This window comes from Chaetodon auriga, chromosome 18, assembly GCF_051107435.1.
Source record: "Chaetodon auriga isolate fChaAug3 chromosome 18, fChaAug3.hap1, whole genome shotgun sequence".
Taxonomy (NCBI): Eukaryota; Metazoa; Chordata; class Actinopteri; order Chaetodontiformes; family Chaetodontidae; genus Chaetodon; species Chaetodon auriga.
In genome coordinates, this window is record NC_135091.1 from 19,304,412 (window position 1) to 19,322,878 (window position 18,467).

The 18,467-nt window shown below is 43.3% G+C and overlaps 2 protein-coding genes across 5 annotated transcripts in view; one reads left to right on the plus strand and one right to left on the minus strand.

The window, feature by feature from the left end:
• The first annotated feature begins 704 nt into the window (after window positions 1-704).
• LOC143335887 (uncharacterized) lies at window positions 705-11,816 on the plus strand. The gene is made up of 6 exons (XM_076755556.1): window positions 705-799; window positions 2,095-2,510; window positions 5,827-5,966; window positions 8,363-8,597; window positions 8,715-8,821; window positions 10,383-11,816. The coding sequence occupies exons 2-6, from the start codon at window positions 2,116-2,118 to the stop codon at window positions 11,324-11,326; spliced, it is 1,821 nt and encodes a 606-aa protein (XP_076611671.1). The 5' UTR covers window positions 705-799; window positions 2,095-2,115; the 3' UTR covers window positions 11,327-11,816.
• A 1,605-nt stretch (window positions 11,817-13,421) lies between these two features.
• Window positions 13,422-18,467, minus strand: part of tab2 (TGF-beta activated kinase 1 (MAP3K7) binding protein 2) — a 36,935-nt gene continuing 31,889 nt past the window's right edge. For 3 of the 4 annotated variants that reach the window (XM_076756709.1, XM_076756710.1, XM_076756711.1), the window contains exons 6-7: window positions 17,999-18,094; window positions 13,422-15,658 (exon numbers count right to left, since the gene is read on the minus strand). In XM_076756709.1, the coding sequence (XP_076612824.1) occupies window positions 15,519-15,658; window positions 17,999-18,094 (236 nt within the window). In that variant the 3' untranslated portion in view covers window positions 13,422-15,518. The remainder of the gene's footprint in view (window positions 15,659-17,998; window positions 18,095-18,467) is intronic. The other variant, XM_076756712.1, reaches the window with a different exon arrangement.

Genomic DNA, 18,467 nt, shown 5'->3' on the forward strand with positions numbered 1-18,467 from the left:
AGCACACTTAATGATTAATGAGATAAATGAATTGTTTTTTATGTTGGCTTTCTAACGCTTTACACTGACATTGAATTTGTGAATATGTTTAATTTAGATTTGACATACAAACTCACATTTTTGGTCTTTCTGTCACTGTGGAAAGGCATGTAAAAAGCCATTTAGCTGTCATGGCACACTTAAAAGAATACTTTTGAGAGATTTACTTTCTGGTGGAGAGTGAGATGAGAGTGTTGATAGCCTCTCTGGTATCAGCCTGAGTGGTATCAATCTTCTCATCTTACCCTCTGCCACAAAGAAAATGACCTTATTTCTCAAGACCTTTTCATTAATCCAGCACACCTGGACAGATTTGTCATAAACAAAAGAATTTAATCAAAATAAAATGTCTGAATGACTAATAACGTCAACAGTCTGATGCCGGCTGGGGCTCTACACTGCTTTGTCATAGGCATTCAGTCTGCATTTGTTTCACCACACCCTACCAGGAAGAGCTCAAACAACAGGGGAGAAGGGGGAAATAATTCCCTCAGGCTCCCAGATCAACTCCGAATCCGCATGAGGAAGTAATGATCTCAAATTCACAGAGCGTTCTCTTCCTTGCTGGTGCGAGAGGCTTTTTTTTTTTTCTTTTTTTTTTTTCTCAGCAGCGAGCAGTCACTTCCTCCTATGAGTAATAAGAGCAGCTTCACACCAACCGGTCTGCTTGTCAGAGAAGCTGAGTGACTGAGAGCAGCTCACACTGACAGAGGCAGCGGGAGAGACTCACGCTGTGATCCACCACTGACTGACTGAATGTGTAAGTACAGAATAAGACAGGCGACCTGAGTCGTGTGATGTGCTGTTTTCTTGTTCAATGTGGATCCTCAGACAGAGCCTGCACTTTCGTCCTGTTCAGACTTGTCGTGTTGCAGACTGTGAGAGCCAAGTTAAGCGTCGGGGTCAGATTGTCTGTTAACTCGGGTGAAGAATAAAGAGCAAAGGTTGTCGGAGTCTGGACGTGCGGGGCAATCAGGCAGAGATAACCATGCTCTTCGTTTTCAGGGAAAAAATGTTCGTGAGGCCACTTGCAGATGTACCGAATGTCAACTAGGCAGCAGAGGATGTGGTTTGGTGCAGGTTGTAGCAAGCCTGCACAAAGCCAAGCCCCTTGCAGAGGGCAGGATGTCTCCGATAAAAACATCTTCACCTGTAAAGCCAAGTGCCAGTGTCCTGTTACAGTGTGTCAATTCCGATCAGATATTTATTTGTTATGGCTGTTGTAGAACAAGGAAACCCTGACAACGTTTGCATCACATCTTTGGCTTTTTCCTCATACTTGAAATGTTTGGTTGACACATCAAATGCAGTAGAGGGTAATTGATCCATCTTGCGTGGCGAGGATCAAAACGAGCGTACAAAAGGAAAATGCTTCAAAGTATGACGGATATGTTTTGTCTGCAAACAAAAAAAGAGGTCAGTTTGTCATAATGGGCTTTTTTTTTGAAACTCGACATGCCTTCTCAGGCGCTGTTACAGTGGTTTTGTATTTTCATTGTTTCAGGTGCAACACCGTGTGACAAGTTTGTTAAAGCGTTGGACTTAGAATAGCTCTGCTTTGTGAGAGGAAAAGTGGAAGAAGTGGGTTGAGTCATTACAGTCTTCACCCTCGAGTACATCAGTGCGATCTGTCTTTGGTCATGAAGTTCAGGGGGTTTCCAGAGGGACCAGTAACACATGTCTGGAATGGGGTGAGGTTCATAACATTAATACCCACACTCACATTCACATCAGTTCCATTCATGTTTGTTTTGGCAACTGACACCAGTGACACTGCAGGTAAACTTAGACCAGGGATCAGTGCAGACCCTCAGCTTCCTCTCTGACTGTGTGAGACGGGGGCTTTCTTCACCAGCGTGACGTCAGCCTTTGTGCTTGCGTTGGCAGTCATGAGTCTGTGGTAACTAGAGCGGATTCTATCAGAGAACACCAAAACCACAATCAGTTTGTCCAAAAACCCCTGCGAGACCACGGCTGCGCTTCCTTTGTTTACAATGACAGAGGTCGATTCTGCCCCCGTCCCTTTTGACACCTGTCATCTGTTGTAAAACACAGGCCATCACCGTGGAGACGCCGATGAACCAGAATAAGGAGGCGAGGAGGATTCCCCAGCGAGACGGTCCCGAGAAGACGGAGGAGAGGAAACACGCACATTCTGAACCAGCATCCACAATGGACCACCAGCAGCAGCATGCCAAAGTGGAGCGATTTCTCAAGCTGGGATACTCTCACAGTGACATCCTGAGGGTACTGGAGAGCCTCCGTCACGACGCCCAGACCAACGACATCCTGGAGGAGCTGATAAAGACGTGCCACACTCGCACTTACAGCAACAAAAGTGTTCCAAACAGTCCCAAGCTGGTGGCCAGAGGCTGCAGCCCCGGTCCCACTCAACCCAGACCTGGATCAGAAAGAGAGCCAGCTGCTGGCTTCAGACCGGTGGTTATAGACGGAAGCAACGTTGCCATGAGGTGAGTTAACTCAGCATGTCTATCATTAAGAATACTTGTATTATATCTCTTTTTGTGTGTTTCAGCTGCTCTGGTAGAAGATGTACTCATGTATTTTACTTCAGCTCTATCATATTGTCCTGTATTCAAGATTCAACCTCAGTAAAAGTACAAAAATAATATCAGCAAAATGTACCTGAAGTATTGAAAGTAAAAGTAAATGTTGGACAGAATGGAACATGTGAGAGGGTAATATTATTATATAATTATTCTTATTATTACTGATGGCTCAAAACTTCTGGTCCAGGTGGAGCTAATTTTAACTACTTTATATGCTTTTGGCCATTTTAATCATATCTCAGAAATTGCTCATTTTTGTGAATCTGCAAAACAACTATAGTTGCTCTCACTATGGACAAATGCAGTGGAGTCACATATGTCTCTGAGTCGATGTATGAAGTAACATAAAATGGAAATAGTCAAATAAAGCACAAATAACTCAATACTGTACTTAGACCTGCACTTAAACAAATGGACTTAATTTCCGTTTAATTAATTTCCGTTTCTATATCAGCTTCTCTATTTGTGTCAAATCTTGTTTCACTTCACAGATTCGATAGCGCCACACTTCCTTTTTAAAGATGTGGGAAGTAAAAACACGATGTGTGCTCATGCTCTTCACGGCAGCGTGTTCGGCGTGGCCACCATTCTCTCATTTCTCACAGCAGATTCAAGCTCTGTACAGTGCTGATGCTCTTATCTCGCGTGACACAGTAAAAGAAGAGAAATTCCTACGTCGTACGATCCTGTGGTTGCCACCTTTATCTGACCTAAATTGGGTAACAAGGAAGTTCTGAGTCAAAAATTTGCTCATACAAATAACAAGGCAAGAAGGTGGAGGGCATGATATGAATTCAAAATGGGAAACAAAAGAGATATGTTTTCATAACACATGTTCCTGTAAAGACATGAAGGCGAAGGAGGAAGAGGGCTGAAGTATTTACTGTCACACCTTAGTTCAGGTAAGGCAGTGTAATTGTAGTCTGGCCTCAGTGTGTCCTGCATCCATCCAGTTCGTCACCTTTCAAAAAATAATCCCCAGGTCCAACCTCATTCACTCCCACTGCCGGCCACGAGAGCTCAACCCTCAAAGGTTTTGTCCTCATCAGTGTGTTTGATCATTAAAGGGGCGGTACATTGATTTAGTATTACACTTTAATCACATTAAAAAAAACAAGCAGCAGAGGTCACGATATCCTGACTTTTCATCCTCAGTATGACTCAAGCTGCAAAAGCACTTTCCATACCGCAACTCAATATTATCTTTTGTTCGACCCTCCCTGCTCGGTAAGCGCCCACGTCTTTCAAACATGCCGCCCACAGTGTTCAACGCAGGCTTGCTTTCACGAATCTGTTGCCCAGCCCAAACCAAGATTACTCAGACAATCTCACATAAGTCATTTTCTCAGTCTGTGTTTAATGTGTCCCGTGACTCCAGAGCCACAAAGGACATTAAACAACTGGTTTCACAAGCATGACGAGTAAACTTTGACATCTACATATTTTCAGGATTTACAAGCAAAACATCTCGGTGAGAGCACTGATTATGAAGCGCTGTGAGAGCTTAAAGCTGCACTGATGGATATTTTCATATTAACAACGGATGGAATGGCAGTGCGACGTGAACGCTGCCGCTCACTGTGACAAATCCAGAGAGAATTAACACCTCACCTCAGTGTGTTTTAGCCTCCTTTAGCTTTTTGTTTTCTTGTTATGGCCTGTGTGAAAGGGCTCTGAGAAACCCACTGCACACGATCAGACAGTTTGACACTAGATGGTAAACAAAGTGCTTAGCAGCCAAAGAGGCAGATCTTTTCCCCAGGACTTTGTGGAGACCAAAGCAGAGTTAAAAGAATATGAGTAAATATTAGCCTTACATTTGGTCAGTGAATGCTAATGTTGCTTTGTCTGCTGGATGTGTAAATAGGCAACAATTTGCTAACGTTAGCCATAACATCTTTATCAGGTGATGACATGCCATGAGTGCATTGGTCCCGAGTGGCCAACAGTATGTCACCATATAAAACTTGCTGAATGCAGAATAGTTAGTTCCCTGTGATGGCATCATGTCACTGCTCCACACGTGTCTCTTGTAGTTTCATTAGCCAATTTGGGCGTTCAACTCGAGGACCCACTCATGCAATGAAATACACAACAAGCCTACAAATAACACAGCTGCAAACATGCTGTAACTCTCTGACTGCATTGATTGTATTAGAGGAAGAGCTTCAGGCTGCAAGCTTAAATGATCAAGGAAATATCATTCAAAGTAAACTTCATGCCAACAAAGATATGCAGGTTGTATAGTTCAAGGACTCTGAATAAATCTCAAATCTATCTCATATCTCCGTCCTGTGTTTGGTACCTGTTGTATGTAAAATGTCTCACCACTTCCTGCTGATGGAAAGAAGGGGAACCCCCATGTGAATGCGCATGCACACACACACACACACACACACACACACACACACACACACACACACACACACACACACACACACACACACACGCAGTATTTACATTCTCCTCCAGGCAAAACAAGCCAGTTTAGTTCTACAGTAGCCTTGAGTTCAGCCTCGTAATGCAGGTGTTGCAGCAGATTTGGATTTCAGAGAACAGATGTTCGTCAGGTTGCTGCTGAACAGCTGATCCGAGTTAGATCCTCATGCTAGATGTTCACGCGTCTCATGCTGATTTATTCATGATCTCAAGGACTTTTTCATAACTTTTGTCAAGATGCTTCAGGTCTAAAATTAACGCAGAGGCCTCATTCTTTCACTCATGATCTGGTCACATGATGGAAAATGTGTAAAACTGCCTCTATAGAAAACACCGTTCTGTTCCCTGGGGATGTAACATTTGAAACGTAACCTCAAGTTATGAGCAGGGTTTGGATTTGACAGCTGCTGCTTAACACAATAGATTAATGTTTGTGGGAGAAAGTAACTTATTTAGCATGTAAGTGTCACTCATTCACAGTAAAACAAAAAAAAAAACAAACAAACAAAAGCATCCTTTAGCTTCTTCCATTTTAGGATCAGTAAGAGAAGCATCCCTTGAGACAAAGTGCACGTGAAGAATTCGGGTCTGTGTCAAGTTACTCATCTCTGTGCTTTTGCAATTTTGTTTTGCAATGTTTCTGAGAACTCTAAGCACAAGCCTTGTGACACTGTCTACTTCCTGAAAAAGGGAGATGCGTGTGTGCATAACGCGCATGGAAACACAAAAGGAGAAGTCACTTTTTTTTTTGTTGACTCTGGCTTCTGTGTCTTGATAGCCATGGCGACAAGAAGGTGTTTTCATGCCAGGGCCTCCAGCTGGCAGTGAACTGGTTCTGGGACAAAGGACTGAGGGACATCACTGTGTTCATTCCCCTGTGGAGGAAGGAGCAGCCGCGACCTGAGGCACTCATTACAGGTAAGATCACGTGACTGAGCTGAGGCGGCGCTGTCCCATCACTCTGAAATGATGTGAGGTCATTTAAAGGAAACTGACATCAGCTGTAACAATCCCCATATTATTTCTGTTCTCACGGAAACTTTAATCAGGGTTCATGCGCACATTTTTTCCTTTAAGGCTTGTCTCAAGCCTGTCCTCACCCAACTGTGATGTCATGGTGCATCATAATGTGGCTGCAGGTGATTTATAGACAATTAATCTAATGTGGCTGTGACTGTGGGCTTTGGACTGCTGATCAGGATGAACCAGAATTTAAGCCTTGTGTATGGATGAACCAACCGACACTAAAACAACTAAACTAAAAGTTAAACCGACACTCTTACTTGTTGACAATAAGACTTGTCTCAGAGCAGAGCCAGATTTTACATGCCGGCGTCATTCAAAAGGCTCATCACGCAGTTTCTACAGAGCGCTACGAGCTCAGAGTTCATCAGTGAATAGATGAATTTTCAAAGTGGGAGTCATCAGCCTCTAACGTGCGTGATGTTAGAATATCAGGTGCTTTCGAGGAACTTCAACAACAGAGAGAGCTCAAACTTCTCCAGCTCTGAGCAGCTCTCCATCTTGCTGCTTCGCTCACTGATTTCACTTTCATTTTAAAACTAAAACTTATTCGGGGGCAGCGAAACAAGCCTATGAAGTCGTTATAGCAAACGTGTTAGCAAAAGAAAACTCCATTTGCACATTCAGCTGCTGAGTTGTCCATGTTCACCTTAATTGTAATTGCAATTAAGGCCCAGCACAAAAATACTTGAAATGTAATAGTATTGATTCAGCCTCTCGTGTAAGCTTCTACATCATCCGAAGCACCTATGAGCAGGTTGTACTTTCCATGGAAAAAGTCCGCTTCACAGGAAATGATGCATTTTGCACTTAGCGTCGCAAAACAAGCAGATTCATTCAAAAAAAAAAAAAAAAACCTGAAGAAACAGTGGAAGCCACAGCACTGAGTGTCTTCCGTAGAGCATGTTGAGACAGTGCTGACGTGAGCTGGAACTATGCAATCTCCAAAACAGTCACCAAAATCAAGGAAATAAGAAAACCCAGCCTTTATAACTGTCCTGGCATGCCGCTCTGGCACATAAACGATGGCTGCTGGTAAATTGCGACGCCTTCACCCTGGTTGTTATCTTCATCCTGCTTGTCAGCCAGAGCCTTCATGGAGGGCAGCTGTAGCCAGTTTGGATTTCCAGTGGCTACAGTGGATTCTACTGGAGTCCATCCAGTGGATTTCAAAAAGCTCCACTGTGAAAAACAAGTATCAAGACTGTCAGTGGAAGAAAATGAGGAAGTGTACCAAAACTGAAATCCAGTCTATTGTTCATGTTGGATCGAGTCATCTAAAAATAGCCTCATTACTGAGAGCAATCGTCAGCAGTTTACAAGGAAGCATCATCAGCGCCAAGTGCAGTCCCACACCTTTTATGATCATGCTGTAAAGCCCACTGTCAAAACAAAGATTGTACGATAAAGATTAAAGCTCATATAGTCAGGAACATGCAGGTCACATGCTTCAGTGGATGTCCGTTTGTCAGCAAGGACATGCTCTCTGCTCCTCAGAAATACAGCATGGACCTTGATAGCTTAAGACCTTTGTCAATGACGATCCTGTGCTGCAAAGATAATGCAAAAAGTATTCATTTAGTTTACTTTTCTTAGTTCCTCAGTCATCTTATTTTTTGCCTTTGTGATCATGAGCACCTATCGAATTATTGAAATTTTCCTTACCACCAAAAGTATGTCCTGGAACATGAAATAAAGACATTTTTAAGCACGCTTATCTTTCATCTCTAAAACCTCATGACCCAATAAAACATGTCACCTAACACAAATATGAAACATTTTATCGAGATTTATAAATACTAGACACATCACCAGTGATTACACATACACAGATTGAACATACTGACAACAATGCAACATTCAGTTTTGTAAAAAAAAAATGTTCACAACACCACCTTTATCATGAATAGACATCTCAACCAATGTGAACACGTTTTCAAAAACCTGCTCAGCAAAAGAAAGGATTTAGATTGACATCATTCTTTTCTGTGAGTCCCTGAAATGAAACTGAATCCAAAAACCAAACACCTGTCAAAGCTCTGCCATAAATATGTTTCATGCCAAGTGTGATTTATCTGCTGCTCATTTCCTGCAATCCAGCCAACTGAAAAGGCCTTCAATCACAGATTTTCAGGGGTATCTCAGCTCAGATGTGCTTGAGCACTGACATGTAGACATCTTTGTTGTTCATGATCTTTTCTAGACGTAAGAAGGATGAGATGATTGCTATGCCATCAGCTAATAATACCTCTTATAATAAAACAACACTATTCTCCTGTGTTTTTTCCTAGATCAACACATCCTCCACGAGCTGGAGAGGAGGAAGATCCTGGTGTACACGCCGTCCCGCTGTGTAAATGGTAAGAGGGTCGTGTGCTACGATGACCGGTACATCGTCAAGCTGGCCTTCGACTCCGACGGCATCATCGTGTCCAACGACAACTACCGTGACCTGCAGACGGAGAATCCCCAGTGGAAGAAGTTCATAGAGGACAGGCTGCTGATGTACACCTTCGCTAATGACAAGTAAGACTGCTGGTCAGCTTCAGGTCACATCCACAGACAGCACGGAGGGCAAAATGCATGCTGGGTAGACTGAAGGTTACCACGCATTCAACTAACCCTGTTTCTGTGCCGGTGCAGGTTCATGCCTCCAGACGATCCTCTGGGGAGAAACGGTCCCACCATTGATGATTTCCTGCGTAAAAAGCCATGGACCCCAGACAACAAGCAGCAGCACTGCCCTTACGGTTGGTTTATATTTCTGTTCCACCCAGCAACAAACAGCTGCTCTGGTTACACTTCCTTGTACCGTCCCGGGGGATTAAAACAGCAAGCACACAGTGCACACAATACAATAAGGACCAGATAAAGGAGTATGAAATGTGTGATTAACATTTGGGACGTGTGACATGCCCGTTTTGATCATCTCTGCTGAAACAATGAATACACACAACAAAACACACATAATTTTATATATATATATATATATATATATATATATATATATATACAATGACACACAGTGTTATTGATGTGAAGCAAGTAAAATCAGGCCAAGCAAGCAAACGTTGTCCATTTGCAGCACCAGATTACAGATGTGGACATGCAGCTGTGCACCATGAGAAGGAACAAAGCAGAGCTGTGACTGTAGCCATCCTGTGAGTCTGGCTGTTGCTCTAGCTGTGTCTATGGCTTCAGCTGTTGCCATGTCTACAACATTAGGCTGTGGCTGTGATTGTGACTGAGCTGGCTGCTCTCACCAGGATCTGAACCTGGTATCAGATACGACAGGTGTGTCACGAGTACATCCTGGAAATGTAGGAATAGCTTCACCCCAGTGCTCAGCCAATCATGACAATTCACACCAGCGTGTAGGTTAGTTAGTGTTACACAGTAAAAACACAGCCTTGCTAATCAAAACAGCCAATAGCAACAATCATTGCCTGGTCATAAGTACACCAAAGCCTGTCACAGTCAGCCTCGGCTGCAGCCGCTCAAATCAATCCGCTAACACGCTCACGCTGAGCACGCTGATGTTTAGCAGTCACTTGGATACAACCCCCTAAAAAAAAAAAACAACGTTTTTTTTGAAAACGTGTCAGACTAAAATGTTTTCGCAACCCATAGAGGAAGTATAAATTTCCAAAAGATTTCAAGTCACCCGAAATGTAGAGGCTGTGTAAGTATAAAATCTCCTTGTGTCCTGGTGTCACTTCTTTACAAAAGTGAGAATTTCCATCCGGCTTCATTGAAACTATGATGTCAATACAACATGATGATCTTTAATAGATGAAAGACTGTAACCTAGTATGAACGAGCATTCACTAAAACTATTTCAGCTATGTTACAACTCATCCTGCCCGGCATTTGCTGAAATCAAATAGGGACACTCTCAGAGAGAGTCTGTGTTTTTATCCTCCTTACTCCTTGGTGACTCCTGACTGGATCATACTGAAACTTGTAGGTCATGAAGAGATTAGCTGAGGACTGATTCATTAGCCTGCCTGTGAGTAAGGGACTGAGCCTGAGAGACACTCACAATGGGAGCTGGGGCCAAACAGCGGGCCATGGGCTCAGATCTCTATGAGAAGTGCTGCGGTAATACATCTGCCTGTGTACCAAAGGCACAAAGAAAGCTGGAGGTTACCGCTAATTTGTTTGCGAAACCAAGTGTGTTTAGAGTAGTGAAGAAGGGAAGAGAGGTTCTTACAGCCCACTCAGACACATACATCCTGTGTTGACAGTTTCTTGAGGAGATACATGTTTACAAGCGTGGAGCCCATAAATAACCTCTTATTTTTCTCTCAGGAAAGAAGTGTACTTACGGAGTCAAGTGCAAGTTCTACCACCCAGAGCGGGCCAACCAATCACAGCTCTCTGTGGCTGATGAGCTGAGGGCACTGAGGGACAGAGCCAAGAACTTTTCGCCCAAACCCAGCCTGCAGGACACACACTGCTGCCCTTCTGTGTACCAGACAGAGCCCAAATACACCTCATCCACCCCTCCGCCCGTCAGCACAGAGGATCAGTCGCACAGGGCTTCACCCAGCGGCCAGTTCATCTATCAGAGAGACTCCAGCAGCCCGAGAAGCCAACTGAACACCAGCCTCCACCACTGCCCGAGCCCGGATGTGGACGAGGCCTTCAGCTCCATGGAGAGCTCCATGTCCAGGCTCTACATCCAGGATCTGCCCTACAGCATGGAGTACCCTCCCCACAGCTACAGCAGTGGGATGGCCAGCTACAGTCTGAGCCAAGACGACTACTCCCTCTCAGGCTCATTTCACGGGAACGCCCAGGGGCCGTGCCTGGGTGGAGGAAGTTACTACCCTCACCAAAACGGTTCAGTGTCCTGCGAGCGCCCCATGTGCAGCCAGTGCAGGTGTGGTCAGTGGCAGACCAGGGTGTCTCCCCACCAACACCCAGCATGGGCCTCCTGCCCAGCTCTTCCTCCACATAATGGGGAGCATCCTGTCCATTGCTCAGACAAGCAGTACTTCAGACAGCCCCCCAACAGACAGAGCCACAGCTTACCAAGGGACCCATGGGTGCAGGGCAGCATGTGTGACGACAGGCTGTCCAGCCGGACCAAGGGCCCATCCAGCGAGCAGAGGAAGAGCCTGAGGAGCCAGCTGAGCACCCTCTTCCCTCAGAGCACGGTGGAGCAGGTCATGAATGCCTACCCACACATCTCAGACATGTCTGAACTGATTCCTCTCATCCAGAGCAACAGGACCAGCCACTTCTTCTAACATTCATTTTGTTTAACTCAAACTGAGCCCACATTGGAGTTCTCATCCCAGAAGCAAAGTGAAAACAAAAAAAGAGACAATTTCTACTTTTCTTCAAATGACTGTGAATTAGTGTCATTAAGAATCATACTGTGGGAAAACTGGCACTATTGCTTGAACACGTCCCAAACTTACCGTTATGTTAAGCATTAAAAAAGTGGCTCAATCTGAGGAAATCTTGAAAATGTAGCAGACTGAATGTGACTTCTTTATCCTGATATCAAAGTGCAATGCACTATGCTCCAGACATGCTACGTATTGTAGCACTGATACATGTTTTATCAAAGCAGCATGTGTTGTTTTCTCATGTTGCCTCAAAGTGAGGAACTCTATTACACTATTCTGTACTTTTGTAAAGAACATCAGTGAGCTGTTCTTGATAGGAATTTTAAAGGCTTGTGTTTTTACTGCTGCCTGTGAAATAAAACAATCTGCAATCACTCTGGATATTAATAAGGTGAACGTGTGAAATTATCCTTGTAGGTGAGTAACACAAAGATCAAGTCAGAAGTGCTGCTGCACTGCTCTCTGGTGGTTAAAACTCTCAAGTGCTGTCACATTTCAATCAGCGATGACACAGCAGGTGCTTTCCAGCAGTGGCTGAGAGGTCTGAGGCAGTGAAGTACCCTGTGTGACTAATTTCTACTGTACAATTTAAAGGAGCAGTTCTGCAATTTATTACAGCATTTCCATAAACTGGGGGAGTTTTTAATCTCCACCTCTGGAGCCACATCACTAGTGCTGCTAAAAACACATCAGTGCTGGCTGAAATGTTCCTTTGTTACATTCAACATGCCTACTCTAGTTTATTTTGACTGAATCCAACATACACCGCCCTGCCGCTATCGTTTGGTGCCCACTAAAGTATCAAATGTATATTAATAAACAGCAGAAAAAAGTTCCCAACAAATGGATTGTTTACTAAAATCTACAGTGGCCAGCAGTTCAACTAACAAGCTTGGGAAGTTGGAAAGTATTTGGTGGCTGAACACATTGTTGGTTTTAGCAGTTTCATGAGATTTGTTAACACACACTACACATTCATCCATTAAAGTCTATATAACAATAAAGAACCCGAAACTACAGAACTTTGTGGCCACTGTGGCCACAAGTGACAAATGTGGGACAATGGTTAAAGCTAAAACAGCAGCATAGGTAGAAGAGGCAGAAAATCATATCACTATGTAAACTATACTAACATTAGCTAACATAAGATGCTGGTCATTAAACTGTAGCAGCAAAACCTCTGAGTAAGTACTGAGAACGTTTCCTTCCTTCTAAAACCGACTTATCATTCATAAGAGCAAGAATGTGTCATGTCTTCTGTCAAACGTTACACAGTCGAGCCTTTAACTGGCAGGGCAGACCACGGCTTCAGCGCTCAGCGTTCAATCACTTTCACATGTCAGGGTGCCCTCATGGCCTACTATGTCCTGCAATAACCCTGGTCTGCATCTGGCAGGGGATCCTGTTGCATGTTGTCCTCCATAACCCTGCTGTCAGATACACACAAATAACGACATAAAATTCCCAAAAAAGGAAAAACTAAAACGCATTCATGGTTGTGTTGCCACAACCCAATGACGCAGGTGTTTTCCACCATACAAAGGCAAAACCTCCAGTAGCAGACAAATTAATGCCAGTAGCAGATCCGAACACCACGTGACGCATTCTTGGTCTAACAAACAAAAGAGCTTTTTCTCAGATGGCCTGTTGTCTGGTCAGGACAGGAAAAGCACAGGTGGAATTAATAACAGCACCACTCTATTACATTGTTCCACTGAGCCAGCACGCACAACACCAGAGCTCTGCAGCCGAGTGGGACGCACCCACCGCTCTCCTGCTTTCATCTACAGAAACGCTTGAGTGAAATACATCAGTCAGTTTGGAAGCATCAGATTATTCCAGCGGAAAGATTCAGAAACATTAAGATGGTGGTGTTAATGTCTCCATGGCCGCCTCCTGCTGAAGCCTCCGTTGGTCTCTGCTGCCACCTAGTGGATAAAACCATGTTGACTGTTGCGTCAAAGCATCATGAGGACGAGGCAAAAAAAAATTCAGAATAGATTTTTTTTTTTTATTATTTTTACAAATAACTTATCTGTTACAAAGACAGTTTTCCCAGCTAAAATCAAAAAAACACTTTAGATATCCAAATTATTTTTTTTCCATTTAATAAAACATGAATAAACTGCCTCTTCACACCAAGGTGCAGGTAAAGCTGAAAACTGGTTTCTTTGAGTCGGAAAAAGAAAAAAGTATGCCGTAAGTGCTTTAGAGACAATAATTCATCTTCTACTTTTAAATGGGTTTAAACAATGATGAACTTTTTGGTTTTTAAAAATGGCACTCGGATGTGACAGAATAGATTATCAATACAAATTCGACAGTTGAAAAGGCACTGATGCAAGGCAACATTTCACAAATGTGGAAAAAAAAAACAAAACAAAACAAAGTAACTACTCCACAGTTAAGGTAAGTTAATGACAATAAGTAAACTTTAGAAACACCCTCATCAATAAAAGCTTAGGAGGATGAAATGAGCCAAATAAAAAAAGAGTATACAAAGTGGACAGTCACGTTGTGCTTACATTTGACTAAAAACATAAGGGCTTTTTTTTTGCCTTGTCTGCTTCCGAAAGGTTGTAATAACTGTGACCTGTTGTATATAAGGCACCCACATGAATATTTCTACATCACAGAAACAGAAACATATTCACTTTGATACCTCGTAAAAAAAAACCCAATTCACGTGCACAGCGACATGGAAACGTTTGAGCCAATCAGCTGTTCCAGGAGCACTTTGACATTGATCTACAGTTAAAATCCTGGTCACACTGGAAAATGAGTGTCTCTTTGCACTGAGGTGTAGTTGTCCCCAAACATTAAACCTACATTCCAGTTGTCAGATAAGATGGCAGTTTGCAATTTTTTTTCGCTTTTTGACCCCTTCCCTCCCCCGACAGTCCCGACATATTTGGTGTCCTGGGGAATAAAAGAAAAAAAAAACAAAACAAAACAAAACTCCTCCATCGCCTTCCACTTTGCTGCATCTGCAGATCGTACACAGGAAACTCAGCAATTGCACAAGCGACGAACGGACCGGGCAGATGTAGCTTCATGATGACTGCAAGGGCTTTTACCGCTCTGCTCCTCTCCTTCTGCAAGGCTTCAACTCTCACAGAAATCAAGTAAAAAGCTTAAAAAAGGGAGCATGGTGCTTATTTGTTTTGAAAGAGGGAAACAAAACAAGACAAAAAAAAAAAGTTAATAAAGTCTATAAAGCTATACTTACAGGAAATACAAGTGATTCATAGTGTGAGGAAGAAGGCTTTTAAGGCACATTCTAAAATTATGTACAGTAAAAAGCTCAGGGGGGATTTCTGCCTCCGTGTACTGTACACAAAGCATGCAACTTAGTTTCTTTTTTTCATTAACTCATGACTGAAGAGACAGAAAAGGGATACTGAAGGGGGAGGACAAGAGGCACGCTCGAGCGGCACTGCCAGTTCCTCCTCTGGCATCCTCTAGAAACAGCAAACAAACTTTAAAGTCCACGATTAGTCTGTTAGTTTTCCCTTCAGATGGAGAGCAGTGGCTGAACACAGTTCCCAATCCCCTGGTCATGCCACCACAGAGGAAGAAAAACAAAAAAAAAATAAAAATAAAAATAAAAATCAATCAGCAAAAGGCACACTGGCACCTGTGTTGTATGTGCATGTGTGTGGGTGTGTAGGTGTGTGTATGTGCGCCGTCACACTGCAGGGCCACACTCGTAATACTGTAAGTGGGAGCAGCGAGGTATCCCCAGGGGTAACGTGTCACCCGTTGAGCAGAAAAGGAGGAGGTGACCCCACGCGATCTGAGTCTCTAAGGTGAGGTATCATCCGACTCTGCCAGCCTTTGTGAAAAAACACGAGCTGTAAACACTATCCAGTCAAGCCTTCAGTGGACAGCATTCTACAAACCTTAGAGAGGAGAGGAGGAAAAAAAACCAAAAAAAAAACAAGGAAAACAGGCCGCATGATGCCTACAACCTGTCTGACTTTTTCATACAACTAGAGAAAAAGGAACAGAGAGGGTCCTTTTCTGTGCTAGTCTGGTAGAAGGCAGGCGGGCAGAGGAGGGGGCGGCACGTCGCAGCCTCGTTGGCTCAGAAGTGACGCGGGAACTCGCACTGTTCACAGCGGTTGAGGGCAGGATGGTTGAGGAAGGTGCAGGCGGTGCAGTTCCACTGCGTCCCCTCGTCCTCCTCCTGGTCTGCGATGGGCTTCACAATCTTACTGCCCGGGTCTGTGAAGAGGAAGAGGAGGAGGAGGAGGAGGAGGTCAGGACAAGTTTATCTATGAAGTGATGATAGCGCGGACATCGAAATGGTTTATGTGCGCGGCTGCGGTGAAGTGAACTGCTGAATCAGTGTGTTTACATGCACTGCAGCGATGTGATCACTACCCACTTGGCAGTTATCTAATATAAACACAGAACCTGGAGTCACTTTTCAGGTTAAAGGATTAAAAGAGTTGGAACACAGAGCGCATGTCTGCTGCTCAAAAATGCTTCTAAAAGCTTTCTGAGTCTGGGCATGAACATGGAATTCAGTCTAGACATGGAAAGTATCATTATACTGAAAATAAGCGCAACACATTGTACTTTCTCCTAATTTGTTGGTAAGTTGAAATACTGCATAGTTTTACCTCTTCGGGACTCTAAAAAGTATTCAGGTCAGTTCATTTTAAGCCAAGTTTTTGGTTGGTTTGTGGTTTTATCAATTCTTCAAAATTAAGATAAGAATCAAGGGATAAAAATATGCCTGAATACCAAGAGATGATAAGCAAATAAGTTTAAATATAATAAAATCAGCTTAAATAGCTTAAAATAATGAAAAGATCTACTACATTAAGATGATGGAGGGTTTGAATTTCAAATCTGATAATCAAGAAGACTTTGTTAAAAACAAGATACATGGCTGACAGCAAAGGGAGGAAGAACGGAAGAAGAGCAGAAGGACAGGAGATACCAACCAAGAGGGAGAGCAGGGGAAGGACCAGAGGACGGCTCCATCATGAGCTCAGAAGTCACATTATATCTACATCCTCTCCGGTCTGGCCCAGGTACGATGGACCGAGCAGAGAGCAAGGGATGGATGGATGGATGAGAGGTGGGAGGATGGATGGATGAAAAAGAATACAGAGGAGCAGGAGAAGAAGAAAAGTGCAGAAATGAAGAAGTCAGTCATGAATCAGTCAGTCATTAACAGGGTTAAACCAATATCTCGGGCTGTTCTGTAATGATTAACTGCATGTAGACAAGGAACACAAGCAGGACAAGCTGAGACGAAATCTGATTCATTCATTTAGTATTCAGTAGTATCTGTAAATGCGTCCCTTGTCTTGCAGAGGTGTATTCACAGCTTTCCTGACCACTGATCAGGTGGTTTTATTGTCCTGTGATACTTTGAACACTGTTACCAAACACCAGTCAAATATCTGCAAGAAAGCAGTGAGTACTTGTTATTTTTAGATACATTTGATCAAATGGAAACATTCATATCTGTCGTAAAACACTGTAAAGGTCATTTTTAAAGCCTTTGGTATGTAACAGCCCATATTGGTACAACCCTGATGAAAACATGAATGAAGTAGTAAATGTTCCCACGGTGAAGTTAGTACTTTCAACCTTTTAGATTTAGCTTAAGGGGTCATGCTGCTGGTTTTGTATATTTTGGCCTGTTCAGATCCAAATCCAGAGTATCTAAGTTAACACAGTTTGCAGTTGATTTTCTAAACATGCAGCAGCACTGACGCAGTCCTTTACGTCAGTAAGTACAGTCTGAAAACATGAAGAGACACAATGCAGAAATGTACTGGATATCGCAAACTACAGCTGAATACTGGCCACATGTGTGACTTAGTACAGATCTTAGCACATAAGGAAGTAAATGGCAGAAGATCAGCTTTCAATTCAGTGAAGACAAAGATTGTCCTGAAAAGGCTCATTGATGTCAACATCAATACAGAGTCAGTCCCACAGACGGTCTGTGTCAGATGAGTGGGCTGTGAGCACGGGCTGCCACAAGGCTGCCCTCTTTCCCCTGTGACATCCTCTCCTTTGACCAACAAATTTAAGATCAATGAGAAACATTTTGGCACATTTAAGTATGGTCTTAGTCAGCCTCCTACAGAAAACTAACCCTTTAGGTGAAGCTGTCTGTCTCGCCCACACTAAGGCCCTTCAAACAAAAAAGAATTACCTCTCCAGAGTGTGTTAACAGAACATGAAATAGTTGGCAAACAGCAAAAGCCTGTGACTCAACTTGTAACAGAAAGGACGAGGAAGAAGGTGAGAAATATCCTGGCAGATAGCTCCCATACTCCTTTTAACCAGTTTGAGCCTTTGAGCTCCAAAAGGCAACTAAATGGATTGAATGAGCCCCTCATCCCACATGTCATCAACCTTCTTCATTCTACTAAATGACTGATGAGACTTAAGCCCCAGATGAAGGTGAAGATGAAGGATTAGAACACAGGGACAACACTAATGTAGTACATCTAATACAAGTCCAATAAATAAAATAAATGTCAGGAATGTGTCTGATGAAATCAAGAATGACCGGGAAACTTTTTCTAAACTTACCAATAGATAAAGTACCTTTGGGTTTGGGTGGGACGGGACCAAGGAATCCAATGTTGTCATAAAAATTATGGATTGCACTGGGATTAAAGTGTGGTCCTGTAAACAGATGGAAAAAATGAGTTTGCTTTAACATCATGTTAACACACGATGTTTACACGCTCTGACCCTTTATCCTCTGCACATTAGAAGCATCACAGTGATGGAAATGTGTGGCAGGAGTGACCATGTTCAGACAGGTGAGCATCCACGCGTACACGGCTAAAACATCTTTTGAATGCATTCATTTCTAAAGGTCATGCACGCACATACTGCATCAGGATGCTCTGATTTATCCACAAATAAAATGGAGCTGAATCCTCTATAAAATGATCCATGTGCCTTCCTTCACCTGTGTAAACCTGCTGCCTGGCGGCTCCACTTCTAATAGCAGTGGAGTGCTGCCAGGGGGGCAATAAATCCCTTGTTACCA